Raw genomic sequence first — 12,173 nt, 5'->3', positions numbered from 1 at the left:
ACCTGTTTCTAACCAGCCAAGGAGTTCCATTCTTTTAAGCTCAGTGAAGTATTAAACATCAAAATAATAATAATAATTAAGAGTTTTAATTATGTGCCTTAAAAGCATAGAGAGCCATTATGGTGTAGTGGTTAAGAGTGCCGAACTCAGATCTGGGAGACCTGAGTTTGAATGCCACCGGCTCTACTATTGGGCTAGTCACACTCTCACGACCTAACCTAACCTCACAGGATGACTGTGAGGATAAAAGAGAAAGGAGGAGAACAATGTAAGCCACTTTGTTTCCCCACTGGGGAGAAAAGTGGAGTATAAATTAACTAAATAATAGTAAAGGTGGGTTGTTTGTTCTGGACGGTCTGCTATTGGGCAGCGCTCCTACTTGAAACATGTCTTGCTCTCAAGTGATAGCTCTATGCAGGGCTATTTTGTGCAAAAAGCCCAGCAGGGACTCATTTGCATATTAGGTTACACCCCCTGACATCGCCATTGTTTCACACAACTTTTTGTAGAAAAAGTCCAGCAGGAACTTATTTGCCTATTAGGCCACACCCCCTGATGTCAAGTCAGTCGGAACTGTGTTCCTGTTCAAAAAAAGCTCTGGCTCTCAGTAGGTAGCTGTCTTGGTTTGTTGTAGGAGAATGAAACAGGAGCCCGTGATATCTTTAAAGATGGACATTTATCCTAGCATAAGCTTTCAGATCTGAAGAAGCGAGGTCTGACACATAAAAGCAAGAGCGGGAATAAATTTTGTTGGTCTAAAATGAGAGATTTCATCCTTTTTGAGCCTCTGGGTACCTTTGAAATTCTAGCACCTCACATAATGATGGCCACAAAATGGCTGCCGCTAGAGGCAGAGCGAGTCACAAAATGATTGCCGCAGTTTAACTTTGGTCCCACAGTGATGGTGCTTGCGCTGCAGTGGCACCTGCTGCCACAGCCACACACACACACAAAAAAAAGCTACACAGCTAATCAGAAGCCTTTCTGGGCAAAAGACCTACCTGGCTCTGTGTGCTTTCTACAAACATTTGGTGGGCATGAGGAAATAGGGTTGCCAAGTCCAATTCAAGAAATATATGGGGACTTTGGGGGTGGAGCCAGGAGTCTTTGGGGTGGAGCCAGGACCAAGGTTGTGACAAGCATAATTGAACTCCAAGGGGAGTTCTGGCCATCACATTTAAAGGGACCGCACACCTTTTAAATGCCTTCCCTCCATTGAAAATAATGAAGGATGGGGCATCTTCTTTTGGGGCCCAAAGAACTGGACCCCCTGGTCCAATCCTTTTGACACTTGGAGGGTATTTTGGGAAGAGGCACTGGATACCACGCTGAAAATTTGGTGCCTCTGCCTCAAAAAACAGCCCCCCCAAGAGCCCCAGATAACCACAGTTCAATTCTCCATTATACCCTATGGGAATTGGTCTCCATAGGAAATAACGGAGTGCCCAGCAAACATTCCCCCCCCCTTGCTTTCTGATGACCCTGAAGTGGTGGGAGGGCCTCCTAACCAGGGGGTCCCCTGCCCCCACCTGGGGATTGATAAGGCAAAAACACTGTAATTATGCTTCCAGTTCATTGGTTCAGTTCAGTTCACTGTATCTTGGTTGAAAGTTGTGTTTGTGATGTTCCAATGAACTGAAAGCATAATAAGAGTGGTTGCATTTATTCTTGCTTTGTAAATTACACCCTGTTTTCCTATTTTTGCCTTACCAGTCGTTCCACTGTGGTTTCCTGTTTGCCCACCTGGGGATCAGCAACCCTACGAGGAAAGGACTCCCCTGCCGACGCCAAGGTAGGACTTGGCAACCCTACGTGGCACCCATGGGGTAAAAGGTACCACTGGACTCCTGCTTCATTCTTTCTGCAAGCGGTTTTGTTCACATACGGCTCTCTTCCTCATTAATTCCTTAATGCTGGATTTTGAAAGAATTGATGGGGGGAGGGGCACGAAACATTGCAGAAAAATCAGTCTCAAACTTTGCCCCTCCTTCTCTTAAAAGCCGGCTACAGCGTTTCCCCCTCAGGATATTTTACTGAGTAAGGCATTTTCAGTTATAAAACCAGCAATAAACTTCAGACCGGTGAGAAAGATGGGTTCTGACTTGCTTGAGGTGTGATAGATAGCCTACCGCAGGTTTCCCAGGTCTGTGTAACTCATGCCAGCCATTGCTTTTAGGAACGCCATGGGTGGGAAGCCTGGATAATATTTTCTGTACTTCCGTTATGCTCCATTTTGTTCCCTTAGAATGAGCTTTCCAAACGTGCCGTAAATATTCTTGAGTGATACAGGCAGGACGAGGATGGGTATATGATGCTGAATGGCAGGGAGTGTGTTCTGTAACTATTGCTGTTAAATCAGTGATTCTGTCACATGTTTTACTTTCCAGCGTACTGGGAAGCTCAAAGAGTCTCTGGCAGTGGAGACTTCAGCTAAGATGACCCAGATTACTTCTGTTAAAAACTGTCAAAAAGACCCATGATAATTTATGGCATCGAGGTTCTTTAAAGAGTAGGGTTGCCAACTCTGACTCCGGAAATATGTGGGTCTTTGGGGGTGGAGCCAGGATACATTGGGGGTGGAGCCAGGAGCAAGGTTGTGATAAGCATGATTGAACTCCAAAGGGAGTTCTGGCCATCACATTTAAAGGGATCACACTCCTTTTAAATGTGTTCCTTTAATTGGAAATAATGGAGCATGGAGGCACCTTCTTTGGGGGCTCATAAAATTGGACCCCCCCAATCCAATCTTTTTGAAACTTGGGGAGGATGTGAGGAGAAGTTCCAGGTGCTATGCTGCAAATTTGGTGCCTCCACCTCAAAAAACAGCCCCCCCCCAGAGCTCCAGATACCCACAGCTTGATATTCCATTATATCCTATGGGGACTAGACTCCATAGGGTATTAGGGTATAAAGGAGTGCTCAGAGGACATTTCCCTCCCTCCCCCCCCCCCCCGCTTTCTGAAAACCCTGAAGCAGGGGGAGGGCCTTTAAACCAGGGGATCCCCTGCCTCCACCTAAGGATTGGCAATCCTACTAAAGAGCCAGTACGGTGTTAGAAGTGTCAGAACAGAATGTGGGGAGAAGAACTCAGAACTCAGGAGCCGGTCTGGTCCACACAATACAGCCATGGCAGCCACCAACACCTTTCTTGAAGTCCACCAAATGTTTTTAGAAAGTGGGTGGGGCCAGGTAGGGCTTTTGCCTTGCAGAGTTTGTGATTGGTCAGTAGAGATAAGATTAGCTGTGGAGAGTTTTAAAAAAAAAATACTTTGTGCACCACATAACTTTGTGCACTGCGTTACTGAAGGCAAATTGCATGTATGTGGAGGAGGAGGCCTCTATTGTAGCTAAAGAGGGCCAGAGTGAAGACATACCCTGGGTAGCAGAATTTGAGCGAGATCTGTATCTTTAGCTACATGAACAGGGAACGAGTTGACCACCACCACCCTCCCCCAGTTGCTGAAGCCTGTTCAGCCGATGAGGCTGAATTCCCCCAACGTATGTGAAAAAAATATTTTACAACGATAATGTTAATTTTAAAAGTTGTTAAACAGAGCTTCTGCCTGAAATATTGGAGAGGTACTGTTAGCGTTATAGATACCTCACTCCCTGACATTTTGCAGTTGGCTCTGCCTTCTGCAGGTGAACTGCATACTCCAGAAGGGAGCAGATATCTTTTGGAGATGTGAGGGTGAAAAAGTCACTAGGCAGAGTCTAATGCAGAGCCCATGAAGGGGGATTTTAATTCTCAGATACTCTGGTGAGAGACAGCTTTCAGAAGCAAAGACCAGTATCCGTCATTCAATTAGGCACATTTTGAGGGGGGAAACAGTCCCTTTAAGCTTCATAAAGTATCCAAAGTGGGAAGACTGAAAGGCTTCCAACCCCTTTGGAAGAGGGGTTTTGAGGCGACAGTACAGGGTCCTCCAAAGGAGCCAAACACCCAGGTTACTAGTCTGATTGGTCAGATAATAACAAGCGTGCCACCAAGAGGTCTATATATATAAAATGTATAAAGCATGGAGTTACTTGTGGCAGATATACAGCTGCTTCAGTAGATTTTGCATTGAAATGTTCATGAACCCCTGGAGTGATCATGTTGTTTTCTTTGCCAGGTTTCCAGAACTTTAGAAGACTTTGTTGTTGAGGAGCAAGCAAGCAGTGTGTTGGAAAGACGCTACCCTAAAATTAAAGTTATCCCATCAGGAGTAAAATAGTTGGAAAGTGATGAGCATGTAAGGGAACCTTTTATACTTTTGCCTTGAATTGGGACATGAAATATTCAAAGGGCAGGTTGAGAAGAGAGAGGAGTAAAAAAAACTCTTGTTGAACATAGTTGGTTTACACTGAAGTAGTTATAGTAACTGCCAGGGTTCTTTTTCTAGCAAGAGCTCCTCTGCATATTAGGCCACGCCTCCCTGGTGTAGCCAATCCTCCAAGAGCTTACAGGGTCTATTGTAAGTTCCAGTAGGATTGGCTACATCAGGGGGGCATCGCCTAATATGCAGAGGAGCGCTACCTCTTAGCAGTGTAGTCCTGTGAAGAATGACTCTAGTGGGAGCTACTGGACTCAAATCTGACTACCACAAAGTGGATTCGAGTGGGGAAGCTGTGTTGGTCTGACGCAGGAGAACAAAGATTGAGTCCAGTGGCACCTTTAAGAACAACAGTTTAATTCTGGGTGTAAACTTTCATGTGCATCTGAAGAAGTGTGTATGCACACTAAAGTTTATACCCAGAATTAAACTTCACCCGAGTCAGAAACAACTGGTGTTTGCACAGGGGACTACCTTTGCCTTTTAAACTTTGTTAGTCTTAAGGGTGCTACTGGTCTCAAACTTAATTATGTCACAGAGCAGATTCTGATGTGTAGCTGTGTTGGTCCGAAGGAGCAGAACAAAGTTTGAATCCAGTGGCACCAATAAGACCAACAAAGTTTAAAAGGTGAAGGTAGTCTCCAGTACAAGCACCAGTTGTTTCCAACGCTGGGGTGAAGTTTAATTCTGGGTAAAATTCTGGGTGTCTGAAGGAGTGTGCCATCACAAAGCAAGTGCTGCCACCATGTGGAAATGTTTATGCATTGTTTTTGGTTAATTCCTGGCAAGGTTAGCTTTCCTGGGACCGTAGAGTTGCAGGCTTGGAATGGAAACGCTATAATGGGGGAGAGGCAGACACTGATCACAAAAAATGATGGAGAAAATCTGGAAGCAAGTGGGTCAAATAACAAGATCCCATGCTGGAATTCAGAGCTGAAAAACACCCTACTTGACATTTTCCCAGATGACTATCAGCAACTGCAAAGGGAAGCAGAAACAGCATCATGGGGAGGGAGAGTGTGTGTGTGTGGAGGGTCAAGTTTCTTTTTTTAAAAAGGAGATGGTTGAAACCTCTGAAATATCTCCCTCCTCTAAAGTCACAGAGCTACAGAACTTAAGGCGATCATCTCTACTGGCTGGTTCCAGCGTGAGAACTTTTTGCATTGCCAAAATAGATCCTGCAGAACTCTGGGGCAATGAGGAGGCTTATTGATATTGAGGATTCGATGGGCCCTAATCTCATCCAGCAAAGACACTGCTGTAGTCTTTGCAAGTACTCCTTTATGCAGAGAGAGATTAAAATGTGGAATTTGCTGCCAGAAAACGTAATGATGGCCACAGGAATAAGCAGCTTTAAAAGGGAAATGAGAGATTTATGGAGGGTAAGTCTGTCATTGGCTACTAGCCATGGTATCTGAGGAGAAACTCCATGGTCAGAGGCACTAGGCCTCTAAATCCCAATGCCAGGAGGCAAAAACCAGGGAAGGCCTCAGACTCTATACCCTGTTGTTGGCCGTCCAGAGGAACTGGCTGGCCATTGTGTAGGGTTGCCAAGTCCAATTCAAGAAATATCTGGGGACTTTGGGGGTGGAGCCAGGAGACTTTGGGGGTGGAGCCAGGAGACATTGGGGGTGGAGCCAAAAGCAAGGGTGTGACAAGCATAATTGAACTTCAAGGGAGTTCTGGCCATCACATTTAAAGGGACTGCACATCTTTTTAAATGCCTTCCTTCCATAGGAAATAATGAAGGATAGGGGCACCTTCTTTTGGGGTTCATAGAATTGGACCCCCTGGTCTAATCTTTTTGAAACTTGGGAGGTATTTTGGGGAGAGGCACTAGATGCTATACTGAAAATTTGGTGCCTCTATCTCAAAAAACAGCTCCCCCAGAGCCCCCGATACCCGCGAATCAATTCCCCATAATTCTCTATGGGAATAGTTCATGGAGGTGCATGATGGTTGTGGGGGCGGGGCTTCCCCCGCCGGCCAGCTGGCTGGGGGAGGGGGGAAGCCTGTAAATCCGGGGGATCCCCCTCTGGGACCTGGGGATTGGGAAGCCTACCATTGTGCAAGACAGGATGCTGGACTAGATGGACCACTGCTCTGATCCAGCAGGGCTCTTCTGATGTTCTTATGAAGGTCTTGCCCTCTATGCCCAGTTGTTGGCCAGCCAGAGGAAGTGGTTGGCCACTGAGAGACACGGGATGCTGGACTAGCTGGACCACCACTGGTCTGATCCATTTGCCATAATAGGTTTGGGTTCAAAAACCACAAGCCAAGGCATTTTGCCATGTACTAACAGTAGATTAAACTGCCATTCACATCCAAACAAATTACAAAGAAGATCTGACTCCGGTGGTAATGAGAGAAAGAAATCTTACTTACAAAAAATAGAAGCATATCTTGGATGACACATCCCTGTAGATACATTTAACTTATTGTGAACAGATTTGACTTCAGAAATGTTAGCTTGCCACAGCTTCAAGCCCAGCTGAGAGAAAGAAAGAGGGAAGTCCTATATAAGATGAAACAAAAGGCAAGCAAGGGCCAGAGGCTCCGCATCTAATCGATGAGTGTGGCGCCAACTTCCAAGTGTACCCCAATGAGACAATTCTCTTAACCCTTTCCCTTCCGGATCCTCTTGCATGCAGAGTCACAATATCCAACACTTCTTTGGACGTCTCCCATCCAAGGGGAAGGTATTTGTGAGTTTGCTGAATTGTGCAGGGGGTTGGACTAGATGACCCTGGAGGTCCCTTCAACTCTGTGATTCTAAGTACTAACCAGGGCCAACCCTGTTTAGCTTCCAAGAGCTGACTAGGTCAGAGCAGGCAGCATTACAATTATTTGCTACAGAGATGTCAGACCTGGGTCTTTCTGCAGGTCATACACGATGGCACTACCAGGAACCCGAAAAAAGCAGAGGAGAAAGCTCAAGAGAGGGGGGGGGGGGTTATTTCACACACCCTTGTAATCTAAGCAGGCATTCATTTATTTAGGAATGTATATTCTCACTTCTCCAGGGGACCTGCACTTCCTAAGTAGGGTTAAGAGGATCTTTTGACTGCGGTGGAAGCAAAGAAAATGGAGGCTAAATGGGGGGAAATATGGCTCAAAACCAGGACTTTTTTTGGGGGGGGGGAGCAGGAATGCACAGGAAAATAGTTCCAGCTGGCTTGGCACTGGGGGTGTGGCCTAATATGCAAATTAGTTCCTGCTGGGCTTTTCTAACCAAAAAAGCCTGTTCAAAATTAAGTAGAATTATGAATTCATCTCCGAGGACTGCCCCCCCCCCATCTTTTGCATTCTTTAACACACTTTATTTGATCTGATGGTTCTGTCTGTTTCAGCACCAAATGAGGAACACTCAGTTTCTACCCTCTGCTTGTAATGATTTCTTTCTTCACTAGGCGCTTCAGAAACATCTGGCAAAAGTCAAAAGAATAATTATTGTTGGAAACAGTGGCATTGCATTGGAATTGGTGTAAGTGAATTGGTTAAAAAAAAACCCAAAAGATAAACATGCAAAAGGTACCTGACTATCTTGGCTATAAACCCAAGTTGTACTAATAAGTTTCTGTACAGCAGCTAGTAGCTTTACGTTCACACTCATTTATGTTCATTTAAAAGGAGCACCACAGACCCTTTCAATGGGATTGCCAGAACTCCTTTTGGAGTTCAACCATGCTTGTCCCACCCTTGCTCCTGGCTCCACCCCCAAAGTCCCCAGATATTTCTTGAGTTGGACTTGGAAACCCTAGCCCAGGGGTCCTCAAACTTTTTAAATAGGGGGCCAGTTCACTGTCCCTCAGACTGTTGGAGGGCCGGACTGCCGTTACTGTACAAGGCCACGGGCCGTCAGTTCTCTGTCTTCTGCATCTCTCTCGCTTCCCCACACCACACCCCCTGGCCTGGGAACTCACCTCACCTCGGTATCACCTCACACTCTGTCTCTGCCGCCTCAGCCCAGTGCCAGAAGCGTGCGTTGCTAACGCAAGTTTAGGTCGAACGTCACTTCCGGTCTGATTTTGCCATAACCCGGCGGGCCGCATAAACGTCCTCAGTGGGCCGCATCTGGCCCGCGGGCCGTAGTTTGAGGACCCCTGCCCTAGCCCTTCACTGCCCAACAGAGTCTCAGAGGGGCTTACAATCTCCTTCCCCTCCTCCCCCCACCAAACGAGAAGCAGCATTTCTAGAGAGTGGCAGGAACACAGCCCAACCAGATCAGGCCATTTATTTGTTTAAAAAATACACACCGACTCAGCCATCAGATAGACATACTCCATTTATTGTGAATTGCAGATTCAGCATATTGGTTTATTGCAGGTAACTCAGATGTAGAGAGTTCAAAAGTGTAGTTTTTAAAAAAAAAAAATCCCAAACAAACAAAAAGACAGCTCCACAGTTCACTTTTTTTTTTCTTGCTTGACTTCACTCCGTTTGTGAAAACTGACGTGATATTTCACTGTGCCAGCAGGAGGGTTTCTTTGGCTCATGATTCATCATTGTCCCTTAAACAAAAGAATGGGGCAAGACAAGAGATGCTCCAGATACATAGAAAAGGGCAACCGTTCTCAAGCAAACTGCATTAGACGGTGGGCTATAACATCAAAAGCTGTCCGTTTGGCCCTATCGATAGTCTTTATGATGTAAATACTGGATATTGTGATATGTGACTGGAAACCAACCTAACAATTTCTCTTAAGCACTGTGGATACTATATACAGATCAAATGATATGGCTGTAAAATAAAAGCCTGGGATGAGCCAGTGTTCCCTCTAAGCTGAGTTTGCGTGAGCTAGCTCACCGTTTTTTAGTCTCCAGCTCACACATTTTTGTCTTCGCTCAGGAAAAATGGCCCCAAAGCAAGCTAATTTATGCAGTAGCTCACAAATTTAATGCCAGTAGCTCACAGAGTAGAATTTTTGCTCACAAGACTCCACAGTTTAGAAGGAGCACTGGTGGGGAAGGGTGTGACCCCCCCTTTCCTTTCTGCCACAAGCATGGCTGCCTTTGCAGGAACACATTAATGTTTAGTGGAGTCCTGGTTTCTCCCTCTTCTCAGCACAGCCGGCTCTCAACCCTGTGTGCATTCTGGAGCATACATAACTTATGCACAGAGACCTCAGGGAAGAGAGGGATGGCCAGAGAAGACATGGTGGACTTCTCCTTTAAAGAAGACTGCAGATTTATACCCCACCCTTCTCTCTGAATCAGAGAATCAGAGCGGCTTACAAACTCCTATATCTTCTCCCCCCCACAACAGACACCCTGTGAGGTGGGTGGGGCTGGAGAGGGCTCTCACAGCAGCTGCCCTTTCAAGGACAACCTCTGCCAGAGCTATGGCTGACCCAAGGCCATTCCAGCAGCTGCAAGTGGAGGAGTGGGGAATCAAACCCGGTTCTCCCAGGTAAGAGTTCACACACTTAACCACTACGCCAAACTGTAGTACGGAATGGTACACAACAGCGCTTGGATGGCCAAGAGGAACAGGGAGGACAACCCTGAGGTGATCCCTTCCAGCAAAGTGAAAGGGAATGGATGGACTGTGCCCATTCTGTGGATTTTTTTTTCTTTCTTAAGAGACACTGTGAGATGCAGGTAGCCTTGATAAAGGGAAAGTTAAGTGTGCAGCAATGAACAAACGTGTCACCAACATAATGTGCGCATATGTGTCTTGTGTGTGTGTGTTAATCATGGAAGTTTTATATAAATTAGCTACATTGCTTTATACAAGTGACCTATGTTTGACGCTTAATACCCTTCTCTCCCTCTTTTAAAACTATAAATTTAATTAACCATCAAAGGCATCTGATATTTTTTTAAAAAAAAAAATCTAAGCACTTCCACTTGCCACAAGCCTAATGGCAATTATGAAATCTTAATATAAAAAGTGTGTATTTTTGTTGTTGTTTTTTTTAAAAAGAGGTTGTGATATTGGCTAGCCATGTTAAGTTTATAACTAAATATAATACTCTAGCAGGTATTAAAAGCCTTCTACAGTTAGTAGTGCCTTACAGCTAAGTCACATAAAGCTATATTTGTATATACTCTAAAAATTGCAACTAACCGGAAAACAAAACAAAACAAAAAGGGAGACGTTTCAGTACCGCTGTCAACCGCAGTCATCCAAATTTAGGATATTAACTTAAAACTAAATAGGAAAACAAAACAAAAAAAGAAATGAAGTACAAAACACGTTCCCGACTTGTTACAGATGAAGAGCTGACATGGGGAAAGTAGAGAAACAAATATTGTTAAGTGAAAGGAATTTCTTCCCTGCCTCAATTTAAAGTGCAGAAAGATTGGATCCATGGGGCCAGGTCTTACTGCAGCATCCTTCATACTGGTCTGGCTGAAATGAATGGTGTTGGGGCAGAATCCGCAATGCCACCTGTCCTTTGCGGGGGAGTGAACTGGCCCCCTCTCGCCTCCACTGCGGACCTCACTTTGCATATACAGATGGCGCTTCACAATCTCTGATTGCACAGGCACTCGACCTGCACAAATTCTTCCCCCCTTTAGGAAAAAAAAAGGCTGGGAAAGGAGGAGGGAAAATACACATGGTCCCTGCAACAGAGCATCGTGACAGGGTACCCGCTTCCTTCAGAAAGTTATCAGTTTGGAGGGAAGAGGAACGCACGGCCTCCCCTTTGTGAAAAGCGGAGCGCCAACCAGGGGTCTGGTGTGACGTGGGTTTCAATGTTCCCTCTAAGCTGAGTTAGCGTGAGCTAGCTCACTGTTTTTTAGCCTCTGGCTCACACATTTTTGTCTTAGCTCAGGATAAATGGCCCCAGAGCACACTCATTTATGCAGCAGCTCACAACTTCAATGCCGGTCGCTCACAAAGTAGAATTTTCGCTCACAAGACTCCAAAGCTTAGAGGGAGTATTGGTGGGTTTGTGTTCCTGTGCATTCGAATAAGTAAGATTGGGAACCCCAGAGGGGACTGGACCAAGCATTTGTCTACTGAAAAAAAGCTTTATCAGCACCTCTCCTTTAAACACCAATTATCGGCTGTTTCCTCGCCCTTTTATTATTTGAAATGAGCCCCAGACCTTTCTCCTCCTTTTTCCATCTATGGTGGGATATCCACGGATGGAAGCTCTGAGGCGGACGGTGGTCCTTTTCAGTGGGTTGAACTTGACTTGTTCGGACACACAGTTCTGTTGAAAGTTAAAAAACAGCAGAAGGGTCTCTCTTTCACAGCATGGGTTTCTTTTTTAGAAATAAGGCTCCGGATGCAAAGGCACTACTATTAGGATGGATGTTGAAGGCGGATTATTAAATACAGTGCTAATATACATGGTTTTTTTAAAAACTGGAATAATGCAAAAAAAAGAAAAACCCCAACAAAAGGCCTTTTTTTTTTTTTGGTAAACAACCATAAATATATATAAAAAAAGAAAAACAAATTTTAGCACTTCCGTTTTTTAAAACTGAGTTGGTCCAGCATGGTTGGTGGGCTTCTTTAGGGCTCCTTTTCGAATTGTCTCAAACCTGCTAAAAGAAAGAGAAGGTAAGAGGTTGTTTGGGATTGCAAGACGTGCCATCTTTCAGGCTGACTTGCATAAATCAGGTTTGGAACTGTGGAAGCGGCGATTTGTGAAGATTTTTGGGTCAGGTCTCCCAGACTTCACTGGCAAGGCCTCTTTTGCTGACTGTCTCAGATCACTGTGGGTTTCCCAGTGAGTTCTGTACTCCACCCATATGTATCCCAAACAAAATCCCTCATATTATGGTTGACCCGCTCTTTTATTATCAAAAGGCAATGCATGTACACCTAGCAAAGCAAGGGCTCTTTTTGATAAGATATAGACCAGGGATGGCCAAACTTGCTTAATGTAAGAGCCGCAT

General features: G+C 45.2%; 1 protein-coding gene across 12 annotated transcripts in view; it reads right to left on the bottom strand.

Moving 5' to 3' along the window:
* The window catches only part of CALD1 (caldesmon 1), a 710,639-nt gene that overhangs the window by 407,530 nt on the left and 290,936 nt on the right, over positions 1–12,173 (bottom strand). For 7 of the 12 annotated variants that reach the window (XM_060245821.1, XM_060245827.1, XM_060245831.1 and 4 more), the window contains one exon: positions 8,584–11,819. In XM_060245821.1, coding sequence (XP_060101804.1) covers positions 11,788–11,819 — 32 coding nt within the window. In that variant the 3' untranslated portion in view covers positions 8,584–11,787. Of the gene's footprint in view, positions 1–8,583; positions 11,820–12,173 lie in introns of those variants that run through there. The other 5 variants (XM_060245824.1, XM_060245833.1, XM_060245835.1 and 2 more) reach the window with 3 other exon arrangements.

This window comes from Heteronotia binoei, chromosome 8 (genome assembly GCF_032191835.1).
Source record: "Heteronotia binoei isolate CCM8104 ecotype False Entrance Well chromosome 8, APGP_CSIRO_Hbin_v1, whole genome shotgun sequence".
NCBI lineage: Eukaryota > Metazoa > Chordata > Lepidosauria > Squamata > Gekkonidae > Heteronotia > Heteronotia binoei.
This window is presented reverse-complemented; position numbering and strand designations above follow the sequence as displayed.